Source organism: Chenopodium quinoa, unplaced genomic scaffold, assembly GCF_001683475.1.
Source record: "Chenopodium quinoa cultivar QQ74 unplaced genomic scaffold, ASM168347v1, whole genome shotgun sequence".
Taxonomy (NCBI): Eukaryota; Viridiplantae; Streptophyta; class Magnoliopsida; order Caryophyllales; family Amaranthaceae; genus Chenopodium; species Chenopodium quinoa.
This window is the reverse complement of record NW_018744080.1, coordinates 4,031,525-4,056,268: the sequence shown is the minus strand read 5'-3', so window position 1 is coordinate 4,056,268 and position 24,744 is coordinate 4,031,525. Positions and strand designations below refer to the sequence as shown.

At 34.3% G+C, this 24,744-nt stretch overlaps 3 protein-coding genes across 4 annotated transcripts; 2 read left to right on the top strand and 1 right to left on the bottom strand.

The window, feature by feature from the left end:
* Window positions 1-5,602: 5,602 nt before the first annotated feature.
* On the top strand, window positions 5,603-9,757 carry LOC110691559 (glycerol-3-phosphate dehydrogenase [NAD(+)] GPDHC1, cytosolic-like). Its single transcript, XM_021868497.1, has 5 exons — window positions 5,603-6,821; window positions 7,579-7,800; window positions 8,155-8,402; window positions 9,066-9,205; window positions 9,300-9,757. The coding sequence occupies exons 1-5, from the start codon at window positions 6,167-6,169 to the stop codon at window positions 9,430-9,432; spliced, it is 1,398 nt and encodes a 465-aa protein (XP_021724189.1). The 5' UTR covers window positions 5,603-6,166; the 3' UTR covers window positions 9,433-9,757.
* Window positions 9,758-13,211: 3,454 nt separating this feature from the next.
* Window positions 13,212-17,305, top strand: LOC110691558. Its single transcript, XM_021868496.1, has 5 exons — window positions 13,212-13,506; window positions 13,905-13,953; window positions 14,049-14,149; window positions 14,253-14,360; window positions 16,930-17,305. Exons 1-4 carry the CDS (start codon window positions 13,429-13,431, stop codon window positions 14,358-14,360), a joined length of 336 nt encoding a protein of 111 aa, XP_021724188.1. The 5' UTR covers window positions 13,212-13,428; the 3' UTR covers window positions 16,930-17,305.
* A 1,010-nt stretch (window positions 17,306-18,315) lies between these two features.
* Window positions 18,316-24,641, bottom strand: LOC110691557. Of its 2 annotated transcripts, none has more exons than XM_021868494.1 (8): window positions 24,011-24,641; window positions 22,600-22,653; window positions 22,387-22,486; window positions 22,259-22,300; window positions 21,325-21,671; window positions 20,607-20,741; window positions 20,241-20,414; window positions 18,316-19,627 (listed from the first exon to the last, which is right to left on the bottom strand). In XM_021868494.1, exons 3-8 carry the CDS (start codon window positions 22,430-22,432, stop codon window positions 18,677-18,679), a joined length of 1,695 nt encoding a protein of 564 aa, XP_021724186.1. In that variant the 5' UTR covers window positions 22,433-22,486; window positions 22,600-22,653; window positions 24,011-24,641; the 3' UTR covers window positions 18,316-18,676. The 2 variants fall into 2 exon arrangements, with proteins under 2 accessions (XP_021724186.1, XP_021724187.1); XM_021868495.1 differs by having other exon boundaries at window positions 22,387-22,468.
* Window positions 24,642-24,744: the final 103 nt, after the last annotated feature.

The window sequence follows — 24,744 nt, the reverse complement described above, 5'->3', positions numbered from 1 at the left end:
GGACTAAATATGTGATTAGACTCAACAAAGACCAAGTTAAGACCTCGTATATTCATTAAACCGGTTAAATTATGGGAATTAGACTCGACATGAAGACTCGGAAAGAATGAACCGATGGAACTGTCATGAAACGCTGGTTCCATCGCGGCGCGATAGGGATACCATGGCGCGATGAAGCTGACGTTTCGCGGCACAAACCAGATTTTTGCATCACGAATGGAACGTTAATCTAATCTGTTTTTGGTGATTCTCTTGAAGGTGTAAACCTATAGACGGCTAAGTCGAGTACGTTTAGACTTTATAGGTTCAAATTAAATAACCAATTTAATGAGAAAAGTCTTTTTTAGTCCTTGGTTAGTTCATTAAGACTTTATTTACAAGAAACAAGTGAACATAAAGGGTTAGTTTAATCAAAAGTAACGATATGCACTAGTAAGAGATGCACAAGTAGTCAAGTAGTCACAACATGATGCAATGAGTTTGCATCCTAACCATGGTTCTAGTTCTCTAAGGTCAAGGATTATGGTGTCAAAAGGGTCCATGGTTATGAGTCCAGATGCATCGCGCGGAAGTCTTACCTTAGAAGAATTGGCACGATGGATGGGACCCTGCAAGTTAAACTCGCTTCCATGGTTTAGTGAATTCACAATCTCGGATGCACCCTTTGTTGCACAGAGCGTTCATTAGAGTGATAGAGCGTGAATTCCCAAGGGCTAAGACCATATGTAGAACACATATGGGTCCATAAAAGTTGAAAAACTCAATCACAAAGTAAAATCGGTAAAACATGACTAGAATCATGCAAAACACGAAAGCAGAAAACTGGCGCAATGTCGAGAGAACTTAATGGAGAAAAAAGAGTCTATCGCGTCGCGATAGAGTTGTCGTTTGGCGATGGTCTCTGTCGTCTCGCGACAGTTCAAGCGCATCGCGACAATTATGGAATTCGACGATTTTTCCAAACTTTTGTAGTGCTTATTCGATTTTAGTTGTGAAAGATATTCCCGGCTTTTCCTACGTGTAAAGTCCTATGTTTTTGATGCATTACGGATGGTCTTTCCAATGCAAACCTTTTTATGCTTATGCCACAATGTTAATCAAAATTACGCACAATGACCATCTAGAATATTTCAAGTCTCATCCACTCATTCTGAATCGATTGCCAAAATAATTATAGGAATCAAAATTAGAAATCCTCCCCAGTGGAGTCACCAAAAATTGCAAGGAATTTTTCAAACTCAACCTTTTGAGCCCCACTGTGTTCATGCTTTTAAGCATGACGGCGCTCCAAGGGAAGGAAGTTAGAAATAGAAGAGTCGCCAATAAGTTTTAGAAATAGAAGAGTCGCCAATAAGTTTGAGAAAAAAGATGATAATAATACTGTAATAATTGATAATGTTATTATTCTAATTACCTTTTTTTAGGTAAACTCTAATTACCTTATATAATAGTATATATATATAATTTACCTAGTATATTATTGAAGATATGTCAAATATCTAGCTAATTGTATACATATTGAATATGATTACCAAAATGAGAAGACAATAATATTAGTTACTGTATAATTTGAGATTTTTTTTTTTTTGAAGAAAGGAATGAGATTTTTAATCTGATACATTTTTGTAGGTCATATTATAATATACTTTGTACATATAAGTGAATCAATTGTAATTTAAAAATATATTATTTAATATAATTTCCTTAATTACATAGGAGACATTGCATTTATATATATAAAAAAAATAAAAATTTCATTATCAAGTGACCTAAATATATTTGTATAATGTAAGCGAATGATTTTCTAATTTGGTAAATATATGATAAATATTTTTTTAAAATAAATATATGGAATATCTTGTATATATTCAATGAAGGGATATTTAAAAAAAATAGATTTTATTTAATAAAAAAAAGTTCGAGGAAAAAAACAGGCCAGTTGACCAAATTGGTAAATTAAAAAGACCCATAGCGACAATTTAACTAAAATAGCTCCGGCGACAATTTGGTAGAAAAAGCTAACCACAAATGACAATTTGGTAAAAAAATATCATCTTAGGCGACAATTAACCCAAAATATACAAATAAAATTCCGACAAACTACTCGCAAATGCTTAATTTAGTTCATTTTTTTCGTGGTTTTCTTACCTAAATCTCCAACCCCCTTTTTGGAATTAACCATTTGAAGAAAAATTATTGTTTAAATATTAAGTTCACATAATTTTCCTACCCTTTATTATCGATTTTTTTTTAAAAAAAAATGGGGTTGGAAATAAATTTTAGATCAGGATATAGCAAAATAAAAGGAGATGACATATTAATTTAAATTTTAAAATGGAAAAAATAATTTTAAAAAATACAATAGCGAATTGAATTTGGAAATTTGAAGACTTTATCGGAAAATAAAAATTAGATATTTTGGTCTAAATAGTTTGATGCTCATCACCTTTTTTGTTCGTAATGTTCCTTATGTTTTTCAAATTGAATGTTATATTGTCATTATTGATAAGTACTATTTTGTATTTTGTCAATTGAATTGTAGTTAATTGGTTTCGTACTTTCTTGCAATATTTGTGAGTAGTTCTTTAAAAACAGGAGTTGATTGACCCCTAGCTTAGTGAGCCATGACTTCTTACTTTCACCTTGTATGCACGATGAATGTTCATGTAATTTGGTACTTGAAGTAGTGAATTTTCATTTATCGAGATTGGCTAAAAGCCATAAATTACCCACTTTTAAATTCTCTCTTGAGCTTTGTCCTTCTCAACTTGATTAAAACCGTATATGGAAGTTTGTTGCATGCATTAGAGAAATTACAATAGTTATTCCAAGTCAAGCTAAAATAAACATGTTGAATGAAGGAGTAAAGTGGTTAATATGTAAGTACTTAAGGCCGCCAGGCCGGTAATAAGGGGTCTTAATACCACTTATAATTGACTCAAGTCAGACTAACATTTCGAATTGAATTTGGGTTTGAGTGGAATTCCTTTTAATCAAACTATATCATATACAAGTAGATTGCAATGTTTGCATTCTTACTCGATTTATATCAATTATGTTGTTATTAGGTCAATTGTTATTTGGATTCAATACACAATTGTTGTTATTGAGTCCACATCGGTTGTCTAATTTCTTTCAGTTGGTTGCGACAAATCTTAAATTCACATATTAATTCAAATGTATGATTAACATCACATCATTTTTGAGCTGGTTTTGATATATAGCCTTATTTCTCAGGTAAAATCAAGTATAAATGCTGCTGACTTTGTATCGATTTCTAAGGTCAAATCAATCTTTGAAAACTCTAATATTCCCATTATTATGGAATCTAGTGGGCATGCCTAGAAACTTCCACATCTTCTAAACAACTGTAGTTGTAATGCCACAATTTGGTTTTTTGTTTAAAGATTTTGGTCCACTAAGAATCTAACATGTGAAATGTATTTGTGAACTACTGAAATTTCCCACCAAAATTACCATTAGATTTAAGTTCAATATGAAGAAGAGAAAGGGAAAAACAAGGAAAAAGTAAAATTAATGAAATACTTTAATCAAGCTTAGCATTGCTTCCGTTAAAAAAAAAGGATCTAAGCTATGTCTTTGGGTTATTGAATTTCTAAGCTATACCCATATTTTTTCGAAATTATAAGTTGTGCCCTCCACAATATTTTATCAACAATACCCTATGACAGCCATATCCGTTAACGAAAGTTAAGTTATTTCATTGACAATGGTGTCGTGGCGTTATTAATTTGACACGTGTCCCATTCTAATTGGTTTAACACTTATAAAAAATTAATAAAACCAGAAAATAAAATAATAAAAAAGGTTATTGTTAACGGTAAAGGTTATTGTTAATAAAAATTAGTGAGGTTAAGGACACAATTTAGACGTTGATACAACTTAGAAAACGAAGAAGTTTGGGGCATAACACATAACTTAGAAAAACACACACAAAAAAAAGGGGGCTTTGGATTGCTTACATTCTTAAGTTAGACTCCTTTTCTCATAATTTTTTTTTTTTTTATAAACTGAAATTATTTTGGGGGTGTTAAATACCGCCCTCCAAATTTATCAAAATCGCCATCATTTGAAGTAAAATGCCAATCCCGCCCTTACTAAATCCTAACCCACTTTCCTCCTTTTTTTTTCCTCTCTCCACAAACACCCACCACACATCTTTTTCCACACAACCACCACAACAACCTTTTTTTGGTTTATCGGGAAGCTCTTGGCAGCGCAAACTCAGGCAGCAGAGGCGGCAGCGCGACATTGCGACAACCACAGGCAGCGACGACGGCATGTCCTAGGCAGCAGCGGCGACATAATGGGTGGGAAAAAGGTATGTTTTGCAATTTTTCATTTTTTTTTTAATTTTCAGTGGCTGGTAATCGGAGGTGAAAACCGGTTGCCAGCTAACGGTAATCGGCGACCAAATCTGGTTGATCGCAGCCAGTAACTGGTTTTTACCACTGATTACCAGCCACCATTTTTTAAAAAAAACAAAATTTTATTTTAATGTATGGTAACCAGAGGCCAAAACCGGTTACCGTACAAATAATTTTTTTACTCTGGTTAACCGTCATTGTTCAATATTTCGAATTTCAACCACCAAAAGTTGGTGTCCCCAGTTCATTTTCCGTCGAGCCACCTTTATCACCATCCATTTCTCCTTGACTTTCGCCTTCGTCATGTCTATCCGGTGTCGAAGGTAGTGGTTGTAATGGTTGTGGATAATGGACTATTGTTAGAGAAAGAAAATAGGAAAAAATGTTAATAAGGGTAAAATTGTCCGTTTGCTTGAAATGATGGCGGTGGCGGAAATTATGGAAGGCGGTATTTAGCATTTCACATTATTTTTACTAAACTCGAACATAATTCCTTAGAATCAAGTCAGTCTAATTATCACCATGAATCAAGAGCGAGTTATATGCCCCCAATGTTAGCTGTCATAGACCACAAGCTTGGGCTCAACATCAAAACAGTGCACGTTCAATTGCTCACCAAAGAGGCAATAACAGAAAGTTATCTTGGAAAAAGGCAATGGTATGGGGTTTGCAGAATTACAGACTACAGAGTACAAATTCAACAAAAATGGCAAAAAAAAAAAAACTGACAAAAAAAAGGAAAAAAAAAAAACCCAAAATTAAAGGTTAGCTCCAAAAATTGAATTGGGTAGGCATGGGCAATGTGAAAAAGACTGAAAACTGTGATTTTCTCTCTCCTCCTCATCCTTAACAACAACATTTTCCCATGATATTTAATGACCGTTGGGGGAGTTGGCACACTGTATTTTCTATTAATGCTTCTTCATTCCTACCCAATTAATCCTTAATTAATCTTTCTTCTAATTTTGAATTTCTCTCCTATTAAATTCAACTACTATTTTATTATACATGTGCCAAAACCCACATTTTTTTAATGCACTTTTGAGCTGGGTTTAGATTTTGGGCACCTAATTTTCTCAACTATAATTGCATGATTTTTGATTAAATTAGTGGGGTTTTTGAGGGTTTTTCAAAAAAATTAATTTTTTTAATGTATAATTTTGCCGTTTTGACTAGGGAAGAAGAAGGAAGAAGATGACAAGAAAAAGGTTTGAACTTTGAAATTTGATTTTGGTTATTGATTATTAAATTAGTTAGAGATTGTTTTTGTTTTAGTGTTTTGGAAGTATAGCTAAGTAGATGAACAAACTTGACGGAAAAACCAAGGGTATTGTTGGCAATATTTGTTGTTTATGTGCTGTTTTTTCAACTCTTTAATTGATTTGTTATTTTTCTTAGTGGTAATAAGATTTGGGGGCAAATTATTTTAGCAAGTATATTTTGATTAGTTATGATTTAGGTGAGAAAATCCACCTATCAAGATTATGTTTAATTAGACATCAAGATTTTGTTTTGAATGATTGGATTTCTAATTTGGGCTACATAGAGTTGAATTTTGGTGTAATAGGATTAGAATAGCAATACTGATTTCAGAATTCGAAGTGGGTATTGATAGAATTTTACTAGTGTTATTTAAGAAGCAAGCATTATTTAGTACAAGTGGGCTAGAAAATTGCAGACTGCCTGTTTTGTATAAATACAAGACTTTGGGGTTATTGTAGTGTTGATTTGAGGTGTGTTGTTGTATTTGGTGTTGATAATTGGTTTATATAGAAGATATGGTTGGAAGTGTTGAAGTCATGAATAATGGTTATAGTAATGGATCAGTTCATAATCATAATGGTAATGAGGAAAAGCTCGATGAGCTTCGAAGGCTATTGGGAAAGGCCGATGGTGATCCTTTAAGAATTGCCGGTGTTGGGGCTGGTGCTTGGGGTAGTGTATTTCTAGCTTTGTTGCAAGATAGTTATGGTCGGTATCGTGATAAGATACAAATTAGGATATGGAGGAGGTGTGGAAGAGCAGTTGATAGACCAACTGCTGAGCATCTCTTTGAAGTGATTAATTCAAGAGAGGATGTATTAAGGAGATTGATTCGGCGTTGTGCATATTTGAAGTATGTTGAAGCGAGGTTGGGTGATCGAACACTTTATGCAGATGAGATATTGAGGGATGGATTCTGCCTAAACATGGTTGATACTCCACTTTGTCCCTTGAAGGTTGTGACCAACTTACAGGAAGCGGTTTGGGATGCAGACATTGTTGTGAATGGATTGCCTTCAACCGAGACTCGGGAAGTGTTTGAAGAGATCAGCAAGTATTGGAAGGAAAGGCTCACAGTTCCTATAATCATATCTTTATCTAAGGGAATTGAGGCTGCATTGCAACCTGTTCCCCACATAATCACTCCCACACGGATGATTCATCGAGCAAGTGAGAAAATCTCTTTCTCCCTCTTTGATTAGTATAATAAATCACTTGTTTCAGCCTGTTTCTTATTAATTTTTCCTTGCTAATTTGATATACTCCGTTTAAGTCAATTGTTAAAAAGTTGTGGCATTTCGAGCGAATACATGTTCTTGTTGAATTCTCCCAACAACACTAGTGAGGATTGAGGAAACAAGTTAGTAAAGGTGTGTCCTTGGGTGTATTAAATTATTTTACCATTTTCATAGTCCTTGCCTAAATATAATTCAGTAATTCACTGCAGATTACTCGGAATAACTAGCACTTAAGGTTGTCAGAACTTGTTCTGCTTAGAGTTTAGAAAATGGAAGGTGAGAAGAAATTGAGTGTTCTATGATCACGAATTCATGATTATCATGTTAAGTGGTGACTTACTTTTAAGAAAGGGAGCTTGTTGGCAGATGCTTCTCTTTGTGCCAACTGTTTGATAATTGTTTCCTGTTATCATCTTGCTTCCCTTGTTTATAAGGCAACTACATGTTTAAGGAAAGAAGGCAGAAACCTAAAGAAGTTGAAAGATGTGCTAATTAGAAAAGTTATGACCCTATTAATCAATGAATGTAGTGTTCTGGCAAAATTGCTAGCTATACTGTAGACCCCAGTAGACTTGTGATCTGTTGAACAATTCGCGTCTCATTTTCATCTAACAAACTCATAGAAATTAGTTTTATGTTTGCACGCCTTGTTCTATTTAATCTTAATCACAATTATTCGTGCATTGCAGCTGGGGTACGGATGGAAAATATCCTTTATCTAGGTGGACCAAACATTGCCTCTGAGATCTACAACAAAGAATACGCTAATGCACGTATATGTGGTGCGGAAAAGTGGAGGAAACATCTAGCAAAGTTTCTAAGGCAACCCCATTTCATCGTGTGGGATAACAGTGACCTTGTCACTCATGAAGTTATGGGTGGTTTGAAGAATGTCTATGCTATTGGAGCTGGTAAGTTTGACAATCTTCTGATTATTGGAGCTAACCCGTAGTTATATGTTCCTGATATTTATAGTTACATTTTAGCGAAAACCTGGGACATCATTGACTAGTATTATAAAAATTAAAAAAAAAAAAAAAAAAAAGTAATTACATTTCAATGAGCTTAGTTACCTTGTTATTTCTGAGCAGTTGTTACAAGGTATCTTACAGTGAAGTTCATATAAAGAAGGTACCTGAATGTTATATTTTCTGACACTAGTGAAGTGTTCATATGTCAACTTTAATAGGATGTATACAAAAACTGTCATCTAAAAATAAAAAATTGATGAATCCAAGTTCAACCTCCATTGCTTACATTTTCAGGAATGGTAGCTGCCCTCACTAATGAAAGTGCTACCAGCAAATCAGTTTATTTTGCTCATTGTACATCAGAGATGATATTCATTACTCATTTGCTGGCTGAGGATCCTGAGAAGCTTGCTGGGCCGTTGCTAGCTGACACGTATGTGACGTTATTGAAAGGACGGAATGCATGGTATGGACAAATGCTGGCAAAGGGTGGTTTGAACCTGGATATGGGTGATAGCATCAGTGGCAAGGGGATGATTCAGGTAATTTATTGCAAACCTTTCGATTTCTTTTTACGGGTAGTGACCTCATGAACTGTTAGGCTGTTAGTTTTCTGAAGGCAACTAAGGAGCAGCAAGGAAGCTGCATATTTTGGTCACCATCATTGATAAATACTATATGGGACCAGAGGCTTTCGGAAATCCGGAATCCCAATTATCCTTAAATACTTCTACAATCATAACAGTCTGGCTATCTTGTAAAGTGGTCCCTTTATTTACCTTCTAGAACTAATGTTCTTTAAAATCTTTAAATTCTGAAATAATTTTTTAGTCTAAAGACCTTAACTTTAAATGTCCATCCAATTAAACCTGTAATCAAAGGAGGACCACGAGCTCGGGGCTCAATAAATGAAAATTTTTTCCCAGAAAAAGTGGTGCTTTAGGTGGAGTTAGGACTTAGGACACCTAATTCAGTAATTCTTCAAGGTAGATCTGCCAAGCTGGACTATTTATGGTCATGTCATCAATGGGATTAACACCTGGTTGAAATTTTGTGTCTTGTATTGTTGGTATTGTGATTATGATTTTATAATCACTCTTATAGTTGATAAAGAAAAATAATGCAAACTCGATAACATTAGTTCTTTTCAATGGATAATTTTGTCTTATCACTTTGTATAATGACTTTGAGCTTGAATTTATCAGGGTGTCTCAGCAGTTGGAGCTTTCTATGAGCTCCTGAGTCAATCCTCTCTGAATGTGTCTCGGCATGGAGATCGCAAGCCAGTCGCTCCTGTTGAGTTGTGCCCGATCCTAAAGACACTATACAAGATACTCATAAAAAGGTGATTTATACTCCTGCCAGATTAACTAGCTAATTTTGCAAGATACATATTACTGATGCTTAGTTTGTTGATTGCCTGCTGTGATAATTTACAGGGAACAATCTTCAGAAGACATTCTCCAAGCACTGAGGGATGAGAACATGAATGATCCCCGGGATCGAATCGAAATTGCTCAATCACATGCTTTCTACATGCCTTCACTCCTGGGGAAGCCCATAGATTCATGATATATCATTTTGAAATTATGCAGTGGATCAAAAGAATGAATAACACTTCCACATCATATATAATGATTTATGAAGTATATTCTTCTCGTCAAAAAAAAAAAAAAAAAAAAAGTATATTCTTATAATAAAGCTATTATACTAAAGGTCAAAAGATGCAGTTTACATACAAGTAGTACCATTCTTATTGTTTATTTTATTGAGAAGATGTAATTGGGAAGATACAATGTTAAATTTGTTTGAATCAAAAGTCAAGGTTATATTGTACATCCAATAATCCAAATGTATAGTGAAATTTGCCTCCAAATAAAACATCAATTCTTTGTAATTTTTCCATCAAAAAAAAAAAAAAAAAAAATCTGTAATTTTTTTCTTATTAAAATTTTGTACAAGTGCCTTATCTTATTATATTCTCTTGAAAAAAAAAAAAAAAAACACTCTTGAGATAGTAATGCATTGCAATGAGCCAATGATGCGTCACTTTGAGGGTGGCATTTGATTGTGTAAGGTGAAAATTCAAGTATACTACCTCCGTTTTATATTTTTTTTGCAACTTTAGAGTATTATTTGTAAGACATAAAATATTTCAAAATTACAAAAATATAAAACGGAAGTAGTAAGTCAAATTTACAAAAATGCGTAAATTAGGGGTACTGAGGTCATCTAATACATTGAAGGTAGGGTATTATTATTATTATTATTATTATTATTATTATTATTATTATTATTATTTATTTCATATACTTTCTTCCCATTTTATTATTTTTTTATATAAAAATGAAAAAAAAGAGGTTGATTTACATATTTTGTAAATCAGCATTAATATGGTCTATCACTTGCAAGGAAATCCCACCTACAAAAGGGCCCTAATAGAATGATAAATGATCTTTGGGTTAGTCAAAACCCAATAGAATGAATCTTATGAGGTCACCCATAAGGATATTCGGTTAACAATTAGTCTAAGGTGCACCCTTGTCAAAATAAGAGCCCTTGTCAAAATAAGAGCCCATGTCAAAAGGTGTACCTAGGCATGGATCTTATTTATAGATCTCATCTCTAAATAAGAGCCCATGTCAAAAGCCCAAAACTTATTTCCAATCTAACTATGCTAGCCCAATCCATTTTATGATTAGTTAATTGCTCATGAGGCCCATTAATGGGCCTCTAACTTGCTTAACCCAATACCCTTGTGTGTGACCTCATAGGATCCATTCTAGCGGGCTTTGGACCATTTGACTAGCCCAAAGATCATCTCTCATAGTTTAGCAACAAATGATGACGCCCCAAGAGAACGAACTTATTATCTCCATAATAGTGATCCTTAATATATCTAGTAATTGCACTTATCGAAGACACAACTCCTTCATTTATTTCATTCTTTCACTAAAAAATTGCAACAATTTCAATGGGCATTAGGAAAGAGATGCAAAATCAAAAGGATCCTCCCCAAAAAGACAATTTTATATAAATTTCACTTAATTTTGTTTGAATTTATATGATTATCAGTTTATCACTTAAATTTTGTTTGAATATTGTTCGAAATTTATTATTGGAATTGTAAAAAAAAATTAGTGAAATCAAACGGATATTTTATGTTCACATTTCGAAATGCATATGTTTATATTTTGAATTCTTATGTTCATATTTTGAATCCGTTTGTAAACTTTCTGAAATGCTTATATTCACTTTCTAAATTCATATGTTCATATTTTTTATGTATGTGTTCACCTTTTGAAATGCTTAATTATGTACATACGCATTCAAAAATGAACCAATGCATATGCTCATATTTTGAATTCATATGTTCATATTTTTAATACTTATGAATTATGATGCATATGTTTCATAATCATATTATTTTTATTTCTTCAATTTTTTATGTTCATAATAAAATGCCTTAAATTCATAATAATATTTTATATGTTCATAATGTAAATATTCATAGTAAATATTTGTTGTTTTCATTAAGTCTATTTATGCATATCTTCTCTCTCTTAAATGCATATGATCATATTTTTTAAGCATATGTTCACCTTTTAATTTGTTATATTCGCTTTAAGGAAACCAATGCTTACGTTCATATTTTGAATTGTTATGTTTACTTTCTGAAATGCATATGTTCATATGTTTTATGCTTATGTTCACTTTCTGAAAAGATAATGTTCACATTTAAGGGAACCTATGCATATGTTCATATTTTGCATGATTATGTTTATTGATAAAAAAATGCAGAAAATCAAATGAAATTCATACACAAATGAAATTGATTGAAGCCAAAAAAAAAAAAAAATTCAATTCATATGAATTCAAAAAATCAAATAAACAACCAATTCCATATTGTAAGTAACATATTCAATCGTTAAATCGAAAAAACGAGAAAAATAGGAAAAATAAAAAAGAGGATAAAGGAATTAAAGAAGGAAGGAGAAAAAATAGAGTATAATTTGTGAATTCAAAGATTCATATATACCTTAATCAATCAAAATTAAAGCACAAAATCGAAATTCAAACAAAAATTCATACTTAATAACTACTTTCATGTTGTAAGAAACAAATTCAATCAAAAAAGTGTAAAAAGGGGGAAAATTAAAAAAACAGAGGAGAGAGAAAATAAAAAATGAAGGAGAAAAATAAAGGAGAAGAAACCTAATGTTCACTTTATGAAAAACTAATGTTCATATTGTGCTGTTGTTACACCTATTTCTAGGTGCATGAGTGTGCACCTAAGAATATGTGTTCGGCTAAACAAGTGTGAGACTAGGAATTTGGGCTTAACATGGACCCAAAAGGTATTGGGCTAGAGTAGTTTAATTAGAGTTAGGAATTTGGACTTGACATGAACTCTTATTTCTAGATATGATCTATATATAAAGTCCATACATAGGGTTAAGTTAAGTCTTAATTCACCTATACAGTGAATTGTTTCAGTGGACCAAGTAGAGTAATCACGCTTAGGGTTCTTGTTCTCCTTATTGTTCTAGCTCGATCACACGTTGAATCACGCTTCAAAGGTACAATTACATGTTCTTTATGTGTTATACTTGTAGATCCTAATTAGGTGCTTATAAATATGATTCATGCAATTCCACTTATAATACCTAAAGTATATAGTTGCTAACATCGTATTTCAGCTTGCTTTTTTTTTTTTTTTTTAAAAAAAATCATCTTCTCTAATCTTCCACTGGCACCACCACCATAGCCACCATCTAGTCCATCACCATCAAAGGCACCACCATCTAAAAACCATCACAGGCACCACCATCTCTCCTCCTTACACCAATCAAACTCACAAAAGCTTTCCTCACCCTCCTCTTTTTCTCGTCGTCGTCCTCCTCTTCGTCCTCAACAATGCCATTTCGCGGCGAAACAAAAATACATTCTATATGAAAAAAGTGTAAATTAAGGCCATATCAACTCCTTAGGAAAAGCATTTCATTCGCGACAAACATTTTGAACCACTATAGGCAGTGGTGGCGTGGAGGAAGAAGTGGGTTCCTGCGTACCGGTTTACGGCGTTGAGGATGGTAACGACATTGACTATCCAGCATTATCCCAACGTTTGCCAAGTTATGTATGCGTTGACAAGAGTACCCTTACTATTATGACTGACAAGACAAAATTGACACCTGATTTGCGGTGTAAATCGGCGTGAGCAACACGTTCTACCTCAAATGTAAGTGTAATCGTACAAAAGATTAGTTCCACCCCAAGGCGTATGATTCATTATACGGCCGAGTGTATAATATAAAATATTAAAATCTGCACCAAAAAAAAAAAAAAAAAAAAAAAAAAACATATCCTCGACGGGCACCCGACCATTTTGCATTTCCGTCCTTGCGCACCACCACTGTTGACAGTTTGACACCGCTGGCGGCCATCGCAAACACACACACAAAAAAAAAAAAAAAAAACACCTAAATTTTCAATAATAGTACAGATAATTAATCGTTAGATTGAGAAGAAAAATCGAACATTTAGGGTTTTTGAGATATACCAAAAATGGCGAATAGTGCGATTCCAAACGAGGGTCTCAAAGATCTTCTCAAACCCTTCCACCAGAGAGCTTCTGAAGCCGAGGTTTGCTTTCTACTATAATTTTCCCCATTTTTTGCTCCATTTTACTTCTTCATATTCGAATAATTTACCAGTTTAGTGATTTTATGAGTGTATTAGTCTGATTATTGCTATTTTTTGTTTATTGTCTTCATAATTGCTTTTTTTTGAAATGGGTTTTTTTGCTTGTAATATATGGTATCTTATATATGTGAAATTCAATTATTGGGAAAATTCATGAATGATCTTTATGCTTTGCAATCGTCAATTGTTGTACTCTTGAGTTTGTTTTTGTAGTGGGTATGCTGTGAATCAATGCACAATAAAGTAACTTCCTTTTTACTTTGGAAGTTTACAGCAGTTTCTATTTCCTCTGATCAAATGAGATGAATTTCTAATGTTATGTTTATTTGCTTTCAAAGGAACGCCTATCGAAACTCGAGCTTGATACCGTGGTTTCGAGTAAGAAGGGTATGGCACAAAGGCTTAACCTTGGTACTTCGCCAAAATTGTGCTTTGGTGTAATATTTCATTTAGTTTCTTAGCAGCATTTTCTTAATGAACAGAATTTCATGAGGTTGGCATTGAGGAAAGTTCGAAGAAGGCGAAAGAGTTGGAGTTGAAGCTGGAAGAAGTGACTGCAGAGTTAGCCGCAGAGAAAGAAAAGGTCCCTTATGCTTAAAAATTGTGTTCGTCTTTTCTTCTATGATTATCCTTAACTTAAAGAGATACGAAAGAAACTTTAAGATAATGTTATTGGTTTTGTGTAGGTTGCTAAGCTCACCGTTGAGAATGCTAAAAAGGACTACCGCATGATCCACCTTGTCCGATCACTGAAAGAGGCTGATCTCAAGTTGGAGCAATTGACTACCAAATAGGTGGGTTGGCTTCTTCAAATTAATTAAAGACTTACAAGTATACTAGATCATAATATTAATGTGAATCTAAAAGGCATAGTCATGCAGAATTGAAATCATTGGAGAGTTCACATGACACGTTTTGTATGTTGTTTATTTGAAAGTATATCTATAATTGGAGTGCCTCTGTTTCCATGAGATATGTATCCAGGAAACTGCTTGTATAATCTCTAAAAGGAACCTTATTAATTTTTTTACTAATTTGTTGCCCAAATTGGATCTTTCATAGGACACCATTGTGGCAATATATCCTTTCTATTTTTATCTGAAAGTGTCCTCAGCTGAAGCCTCTTCAAAATTTATTGATAAAAAAGTGTCTCATTGACATTTATTGAAGAATTGCTTAGAGTTTCTAATTGTGTGGTACTACACTTTACTACTTTGTTTCCTTCTAAGCTCTTACTAGGATAGTTGGATGAGTCTTCTTTTGACTGTCTAATGTTTTTTACTTTCCATAGTCTGAATTGCTTACTGGAGCATGTAAGATATACCCCCTCAGTCCTGTCTGGTATTAGCAGTTTCTGAAATATGACAACTTTTTGCCTGACATTATATATTAGTTTACATGATTCACTTTCGGATGGAGGGAATAACTTTTATATATTTTCCATGCATTACATATTTACAACCACATTTAGAACTAGCTATTCTACAAGTCTCCATGGTATACATTTTGGCCATCCTAGATACACCGACTATTTGCATCTGCTGGTGATCGGTGTTATCAACTTATTATACTCCCTCTGTTTCTTATTTCTTGCAACAAAGGAAGGGTGCACGGTTCCCAAGTCAAAAGTTTTTAAGCATAATTATTATAAAGTAAGGGCATATAAATAATGTAATTAATGAGAGAGGGTGAATAATTAATTAAACAACTAAAAGTCCAGCACCACCACCGATGAACGGGGACGCCACCTAGAACCATCAGCAACGAAAAGCTACCACCTAGAACCACCAACAAAACCACCCAAAAACCACCCGAAACCACCCAGACTCACCCGAAACCACCAAGAACCACCTGAAATCGCCCAACGAAACCACTTCAACCCGAAACCACCCACAACCACCACCCAAACCCACAACACCAGAACCCCTCTTCCACCCCTGCGAAACCACCGACACCACCAGATCTAGACCCACCGACACCACCAACACTACCGAAAATGACCAGTTGCAAGACCCACGAAACCACCAAAACTACTCTTCCACCCTTGCGAAACCACCGACACCACCAACAATACCAAAGCTAGACCCACGGACACCACCAACACCACCGAAAACGACTAGTTCAAGACCCACGCCACCAACCCCACGACCCTCCTCCACCCCTGCCAAACCACAAACCACAAAAACCACCTTTACCACCGAATAAGCCACCAATTAACCAGATTTGAAACCACAAAAACCTGCCGACAACCCACCAGAACCACCCACGACACCAACAAAAGCATTGACGAACCACCAAACTCACCAATAACCAAATTTGAAACCCACTAAAAGGGTAGTTTGGAATTTGATTATGAGAGATGAAGATGATGAAATGATAGATGAAGGAGGAGAGAGAAAGATAATGGGTTTGATTAATTGGGTGTGATTTCATAGATAATCAATTTACTATAGATTAAGGTTATAATGGGTTGTAATTTATGTGTACTATTATGTGTTAAAATATTTTAAGTAAGGGTATATTTGTCATTTTGACAGAAAAAAGTTTCCAAATAAGGAAAAAAAACATTTGTTGCAAGAAATATGAACCACCCCAAAATGGTAAATGTTGCAAGAAATAAGAAACGGAGGGAGTAGTTAGATCTAGGAGCTTCACAGAGTAAAATAGTGGCCTTGTTGATCATTACATTATTATTTAGATGTAGTTTAGCACTGATGCTGCTGGTTTTGAACTTGCATATGACTAGTTGTTGATCTATAATAGTGGAGTTGCTTTGTTGAATCTGTATGCCAACTATGATTTTCCACATGGTGACTGAGATAGCGCAAAAGAAGTTCCATGTGTTTGCTGATATGTTATTGTCTTGCTTTTTTAACTCATAACTGAGGTCTTCCTTGCTATTTTTGCTTAATTGTTTCTGTTGGCTATATTGACTATACTGTGGAACAATAGGCTTACTAGGTGTGCTTGGTTTGTTGGATATACGTAGTATATGCTTTTCCTTATTACTATACCTTTGACCTCACCTATACTGAATATGATATTTGTGTATTCTGCAAAAGTTACATAAATAACATGATTACTGCTCTCATATGTCCGTGTGATATTGTTGGAAACATGGCACAAATTTTGAAGATAGACAGAAATAATGGAAAATTTATCATCAATAATTGTTCATAAAACAATAGTGTGTTGCAAAGGAAAGATTATACCTAGTACTGATTACTGAAGACAAAGTTTCATTGAATTAAATTCCTTTAAGTTATGTTGAGATTTGCAAATGTGCGTCTGTTCATTTCATAGACCAAATTATGTGCATGAAAGAAAGCTTCCTTGATGCTATGCTGGTTGCCTCTTTTGCAGGTTAGACACATTACAATCTCAAGTTACTTTGGTGCAACAAGCTTTCGAAGCGCATTCCATCTTTAGAACTGGATTGACTTCAGCGTGATTTTTCTAGGAGTCTTTAGAAAAAAGGGTAGGTAATTAAACTTGAAGTTAGGCTGCAGTTTGAAAAACTTTGAATTGATGAAATTGTGGATATAGGTGGGTTATTAATCTTCAAACTTAACAAAAAATGTGCAAATTTTCTTATGGTGTTGATGACTATGTATGCTAGCAATGCTGTTGTCCTCTGACTCCTCTCTCTTGGGGGTTTCATTGTAGCATTAAGGTTTTATTTAATGGTGTGATTAGACAACTCATTTTGAGACTGCTGGTAAGTATGCTAAGCAGCTAATATCTGGTGCACTTTTTTTCCCCCTTTTTTTTTTAGTAATTTTAAAATAAACCTTGCGGCTTTACCTTTCTAATGCGGAACAATGATTTTTACTACAAAGCATGCGTGCTAAAATCTGTTAAATTTTCTTGTTACGATTTTGATAGCAATTTGATCGTGAAAAACTTATTCGAAGCTTGAAAATTATTATGTTGAATATGCATTGGGGCCAAAAGAAAATCAGACCCAATACTCATGCCTATACGTGTATAGGCCATACCCATTTTGATATTTTGGAAAGTGCAAGACATTCTCCTTAAGTTTGAGCATAATTTGCTTGAAAATTTACCAATTCATGTGAATTTGTTTGAATTGACTGGAAATTCTAGTGTGCGGCGCTAGTTCAATCAATTGTATGGATACTACTTTATAGTTAAGTAAAAGGTGAGGAGGCGCAGGAAGGGTTTGGAAATAGAGCACCTACAGTAACATTGAAAAAGGGTGTTGTAATTGTCCATCCTTTTTAGCAGTTTTGGCGGGATAGACAGTGGTAGCAACCACTCGCTGCCCTATTGTATGTGAGAGCAAGTTAGCTGGATGGAGCAAGAATATTAAACAAACAATAGCAACGCAAGCAGTGGTAGAATGGTAGGTGGTTTCGATAGTGGCTTGGGCAAATGTGGTAGGTGGTTTTGATAATTGCTTGTGCAAAGATACTTGTGCAGTGGCTACGCTCATTGTTCGTCTAGAAAAGTAGTTATTGTGCGAGCTCTCGGGTTAGGCTTTGGGTCAAAAATAAACCTCAAAAGGACAGTAATCTTTCTTCTAGTATATTCTCGGATACAGAGTACACATTTATCACCCCCCAGAATATGCGAATTTTTGCTGCAAAAACACGGGTACTCAGTTATCTTAGTCAACTCAGTTAGAAGGTCAAGGATTAACCGATTAATTACACATTGTCTGGTTTGAATCTAGAACATTCTTGTTTGATCACGATGCAACTGCGGATGAAAAATGAAACAACCATGTAAAACAAAAAACTATAGAATGATCATTCTTCAATTTGCTGCACATAATTCCAGTTTCACTTATATGCTCTGTACATGAATCATCAGTGCCATTGTAGAACGAGGCGAACATTAAAATGAAACAAAAGAAATGACAGCATCAGAAGACCCTACATATTTTTACCCTAGCAACAATCTGCAATGTAAACTCTGTATTATGTATATTGTCATCAATGTATACCTACAGCCAACTTCTTACCGGGACTTGAAAAATAATCCCACAGCAAAGCCCTGACAAAATGAGCAAAACACTGCAGAGACAAAAAGCAGGTTAGAAGAAAAAAAAATGGATTGTTTTCCTGTACATTTCTTGCTTGTAGTTTTATGTGTTGCTTAGTACTTTGGTCAGTTCCTCAATCATGTTCTCTTTCTTGAGTTTAGAGAAACCGCGGACCTTGAAAAACTTCAAAATTCTTTTTAGTTCTGGTACTCTCATCTTGTTCAAGAAATCAGAATCTTGAGAAAGCTTTAATGTCAAGCTTTCTTTATCATAGGAGGCCAACTCTTTTGTTTCTACATCCTCTGCAATAGCACTCTTACTTTCAACAGTATGCACATGTTCTGGACTAGAATCAAGCAGTAGAGGTATCCCTTCTGCAGCTAGAGGTGATTCCAGGCCAAACACTAATTGCTTCTGCATCTTTGCAGCCAAATCACTCCTTGCACAAAGATCAGCCCCCTTTGAAACTATCACTTCATGGGACTGAATACTAGCATTTTTGCTGCTAACTTCCTGAGGTTCTAAGAGCCTAGGGAGATTTGTGTGAGCTATGTCTCCTGGTTTTCTCTGCTGAATCACTTCAGGAAGAGAGCTAGATCCCTCATTAACCAGAAGGGCAGGTGAATTAGATTGTCCAAAGTCAGCTGCTTTTGAAGGGTTTTCCCTCTTTCCACTCCTTTGTGGCATTAGCATCAGGCTCAGGTTAGATTGTCTGACAGCTTTGACATATTTCCTCTTTACTTTCTGCCCTGATGGTTTTAGAATTGAACTTAAACTGGATTTATTTCGTTGGGATTTATTTTTTTTACCCAATTGATGATGACCTTCATCAGGATCTTCGCTTTTAAGATCTTGCGTATTGCAAAGGAAATCAGCAGCAACAAGTTGAATGCTCATATCTGTATCATCATCTTTTTCAACTTTTACAATCACTTCTGTCTTTGAAGATACAGGAGAAGAGCTACTTCCACTGTTCTTTGATCCAGTCACATATTCCTCAATTTCTCCATGATGCAAAGCTCTTGATTTTGAGTTCACACTATCATTGTAAGCCTATTGAAAGAATGCAAACATCCAGCTAATCAATTAGAAACTACCTTGTAAAAAAGAAATCAGACTATATCACTAGAATAGCAGGTCATCTGAGCATGTTTCCGACACTTAAACATTCTGAGTCCACAAACTAATAATGCTTATTGATACAGGAAAATTAAGCCCTAAGTTTGGATGGAAGGATAAATGCTAGAGCACAATATTAGGTGTTTGCTATAGGAGAAAACCTTAAGCTGGTTGATGTAGGAAGATTAAGCCCTGAAGTCCACATAGCTTTCTTAAGTTCTGGTCTAATGAGGTCATTTAGTACAGAACATCAAATACTAGATTAGTAAGTGTTTGCTAAAGGAGAAATCCAAAGCAGCATTCCTTCTGTCTCATTTCTCACAAGTATTTATGTTTGGGTTAAGGTTGACAATTCATGCCTAACATCTTGATTTATAGAAGGAAAGTAAATAATCAATGCAGGACTCTCAACTCCCAAATGTGGCAAACAGAAAGTTCAAAAGATGGAGTCACAGCTGAAAAACCTGAGGTTATCATTGCCAAAATTAAAGGACCTAAGACCTAAAAACTGGAGATATGATGCATTTAAAGTGAAGGACAAGTTTACCTGCACACAAGCTATGAATACATTTTCCCCTGCAGGTGTGCACTCGTAAACATCATCTTTCTTTTGCCCAATCACTTCAACATTAGTCTTATTGATATCTCTAGCCTCAATGGAGTCCCTTGTTACATATCGGGTAGCATCTGAACAAGATTCTTCAGAAACAGTGGCTGCAGGCTGTTCATCCAAAGAAAACAATAAATCACTCAGACAGAAGCATGGCCAGCTGATCAAAATATTTTGGTCCATGCTAATCATGCAGTAGAAAGTAGCAATCATTTCAACATACAGTCTAGAACCAGGATCACATTAGATAAGAGTTGAAAGTCTGATAAGGTGATAGACTTTAAATAGAGAAAGTTAAAGCACCTTGCATAGCCTTTCAAATTCTATCGACAGTTCCTTGGACTCTGCACATGACTCAAAAGCTGTTTCTTTTTCCATATCAGTGTCAATTGAGCCAGAATCTATAAGCAAATTCAATTCATTAGACCTGTCTTCCACCTGTCATGGCAAAGAAAAAGCTGGTTGGTGTGTCTTCAAGCTGACTGAGGCATAAAGACAAAATAGCTGTAACATGCGGACTTGATTAGAAATAGACCAACTATTTACTTAAAGTGCAGCAAGTGCACGAAAAAGTGTCACGATCTAGCAACCTAATCCAATACCTCTTCTGTTGGAACACCCAAATGAGATGTCAAAGGTATCTATCTCAGCCCTAAAGGCAAAGTATTGTAGCATAGATGGTAGAAATATATGTTATCAAATGATGGAAATTGGACGTTATAGACCAATTACCCAGGAAAAAAATAGCATCTACATAAGTTGTCATCCACACAACTGGACTTAGTTTGCTTCAATCTGTAGTTATTATGTTGGCTTCATACAAAGTTAATTGCATGGATATTTGCTCAATACTTGTCATTGACTTATTTAAAAAAATAACGAGTATTTAACAATGATTATGTATCTTCAACTAGTGGTAGATAATGTCATACACATAAAAATGCAAGAGTTTTGTGGATACTGAAAAACATACTAATACTAACAAGAATATAATTTGAAAAAAGACAACAATCAATCAGACCTGTTCATCGGGAGAGGACAAATTCTGCTCAATTAAAGCACTAATGATGTCATAGATTCTCTCAGTTGGCACTTGGATTTTTGTTGTGCCCTTGTCATGCTCATTAAGTATTTTTTTATCTCTCGCATCCTTAATTGATTTAGACAGCATATCTATCTTTCGCTTGAAAGTAGCACAGCAGACTTCATAGGGATCCCTCTGCCCATCCGATTTAGCCCACTTCAGTTGACATTGGAGGACAGCCAATTCATCTTCAAGATCATCAATTTCAGCATCTGCTTTAGCAATCAAATATCGCAGCGCTTGCACACAAGATTTTTCATTGGCTACATCTTCTTCAATGATATCTGAAGTAATATCAAAAGAGAATCATTACTCTTAAAGGATGACAAAATCAAAAGATAACAAATACACCCTCAGCTTTTATTGAGTTGCAATAGTTTACTTTTGCACTATTTACACACTTCATTTGACTCTCTTTTATGATTAGTACTTGAGGAAAAATTATAGTCATGTGGGGTCTTGTTAGATTTGTTTCAATTTATACTTTCATAATATCAAAATTTTAGAATTTATACATATTGATGTTTAGATTTGGCATATGTGAGAAATTATAATTTGGCAAAATTGAAATGAGAAGCATTGCAACTAAAAAGACAGAGGAACTACATAGTGCATAAAAACTAATCTGTGTACAATGTGTATATGCAGCAGTTACACTACAAAATTTGTTCAGATTCAATATATTCATCACATGTATTATCAAATATAAGCTTGAATTTATGATGAAAGACTTCAACAGCATGCGGTAAGGGAAAGAATTAGATCAAAGGCTCAAAGCTGTTATGACTGCTAGATGGGATGATTCAGAGCCAACACATATGACTATATGAGAAAGAAGAGCTAACAAACAAGACTAGAATACATTATTTACCGTATCCGTTGCCAAAGTGAAAATTATAATGCCACCCATGTCCTGCAGGATAATGTATCATAGGTATCAGATGCAATTAGTTCACCAGAGCCACAACAGTACCAGAATAAAGAGATTCAAACTCTCACCGCCAGATAAAATTCTTGGATCGAAATCCATGAAGTCAAGTAACATATGTCACACCATGCAGACAACATTAGCACCATACTTCTGCATCATCTTAACACACTATATCATCAAAGAAATCAAGAAAGAATGTGCTTCCATTAAAAAAAAGTTGATTCATTCTGTACTCAATAAGGGAAAGTGAATCTCAGAGAGACTAAAAGTTAAAATCTTACATGACATTTTAACTCAGAAAGCATCTTGTTTTCCTATGATGGAAAGCTGGAGAACTGCCAAAGTATAACCACTTGGTTTGTCACAAATAAATGCAAATGGAAGACAAATTACAAATTAAAATAAACAGATATTCAATCAATGCATCATATAATCTCAAAATTCTGAATAAACATCAATCCTCATTCCTTCCGACCATAGATTAAAAAACGAACAAGGGCAAGCGTTCAAAAGATCATCACCGTACATAAGCTCAATTTAACGTAGAGCAGTAAATCCTTCTAAATTTGGTTGTAAAAGTCATACTAGTAAAAAAGAGCATATGCTTCAGAGGGACTCCTGCAGTAGCACTTAATTAAAACATGGTCATGAACGAATTCTAGGGTTCCAAGAGAATTGTTTTTATAAATTTTCAAGTTGCAAGCACTAAATAACACCTAAGGTTTTACTAGTCAAATTTAGCTAACCTTAATCATCACAAATTCTCCTTATTTCTCAAATCAAGGATCACATGGTTCACAAGAAGCACAACTACTCGTTTATTCATCCTTTTTCGCATAAGTTCGGCCTACCCTGAACCAGGTGTCTCCTCTGCACCCTAGCATCCCCTCCATTGCCCCTAATTCCCATTCTAGCCCGATTATTATTCCACATTATCCACCCAAATTCCTCATTTAATCCAATAAACATGACTTCTTTGGTTAATTTCTTAGAAGTAATATAACCACATAACTTAACTATATCGTCATTATTAAAGTTATAATTAATAGAATCAAAATTCAACACGTTTACATCTATTCTAGGGTAATTTAGGTTAAGCTTCTTACAATAAAGATTTACTCTTCCTTACGTAAAGCTCAAAAACTTTTTCTTTAATTCATCCCAATTAATGTATATCAATTTTAAACATTAGAACATCTTCAAACTACAACAGTAAATACAAAATTCTAATCCAAAAAATGCAAAACTATTAGATAATTCATAAAGATTAACAATTTGATCAAAATCTACAAATGCAATTCCAGCAAACATTCAATTTCACTACTTAGAATTTCTGCATAAGTAAAATTAACTGCAAATCCATCACCAAATAACAAAATTAATAAATTAATCAAACTCAAAAAGATCGGAAAATGCAGCACCAAAAATTAAACCCACTGATTTTCAGAAATTCATCAAACTACCAGCATTTTCTTAATTTCACTTCTTATAATAAATTTCTTTACCATAAAAAAAAAAAAAAAGAAAAGAAAAATTCAGCAGTTAGTTCAAAGCGTGAAGCAATCAGCAATGGAAATTCAACAATATTAATAAAAATACAAAATGAATTAAATCGGAAAAAAAAAATGAAAATTGTTAAGTCAAAATTATCAAAAATTGTAAAGAATTGAAGAAGAAAAATAAAAAGATTACCTAGGGTTTCGTGAATTTGGGGAAGAAGAAAGAAAGAGAGTGAGAAAGAGCAAAGTGAGAGTAGAAGCTGCTTGGAACTACGACTAGTGAGTGAATTTGAGAAGAAGGGTTGGCGACGTCAGATTTATAAACTGTTTTTTTTTTATTATTTAAAAAATATGTTTGAGTTTGGGGTCATTTTCTGAACACGTGGAAATAAAGGTGGTATGATGTTGGACCCACTTTATTAAATTCTTCTTCTTTAATTTATCTCCTCCCACAAGTTATGCCTTTGGATTATTTAATGAGGTAGTTCATACTTTATTGAGTCAAGTCCTTGGGAATTTCTTGTAAAATTAATAGATAATGATACAAGTTCATTTCCTCCGTAACAATTATAATTCGGCAGGTCGGATGCAGATGATAGTATATTTACTACCACCCATGGTTTAATACTACTAACACCCATGGTTTAATACAAATGGCTTGTTTGAGAAATGAAATTCACCAAAATTGATAAGTTAAATATTAGGAGTAATACTCTATATTAGTTATTCGATTGACACACAAAAATAAAATTACAGGAAGAAATTTCAACTTCCCACAAAACATGGATTATAGTCATTTCGTTAATTAAAATCCATGAAAATTTAAAAAATTTATATTACCATCCAAACAAACAAATGAAATTCCTAAGCTTATAACCTCTCATGGAATGCAACTTCTAAGGAATTTATTTCCTATGTTAATCAAAC

Bases quoted from the DNA above. Each gene is read 5' to 3' on its own strand.
- LOC110691558 (XM_021868496.1), top strand. From the start codon at position 13,429: ATGGCGAATAGTGCGATTCCAAACGAGGGTCTCAAAGATCTTCTCAAA. The intron at 13,507-13,904 runs GTTTGCTTTCTA...TTGCTTTCAAAG, and splicing joins AGAGAGCTTCTGAAGCCGAG to GAACGCCTATCGAAACTCGA. The intron at 13,954-14,048 runs GTATGGCACAAA...CTTAATGAACAG, and splicing joins CGTGGTTTCGAGTAAGAAGG to AATTTCATGAGGTTGGCATT.
- LOC110691557 (XM_021868494.1), bottom strand. From the start codon at position 22,432: ATGTTACTTGACTTCATGGATTTCGATCCAAGAATTTTATCTGGCG. The intron at 21,672-22,258 runs GTAAATAATGTA...ATATTACTTCAG, and splicing joins TCACTTTGGCAACGGATACG to ATATCATTGAAGAAGATGTA. The intron at 20,415-20,606 runs GTGCTTTAACTT...TTGGATGAACAG, and splicing joins AATTTGAAAGGCTATGCAAG to CCTGCAGCCACTGTTTCTGA.
- LOC110691559 (XM_021868497.1), top strand. From the start codon at position 6,167: ATGGTTGGAAGTGTTGAAGTCATGAATAATGGTTATAGTAATGGATCA. The intron at 6,822-7,578 runs GTGAGAAAATCT...CGTGCATTGCAG, and splicing joins ACGGATGATTCATCGAGCAA to CTGGGGTACGGATGGAAAAT. The intron at 9,206-9,299 runs GTGATTTATACT...GATAATTTACAG, and splicing joins TACAAGATACTCATAAAAAG to GGAACAATCTTCAGAAGACA.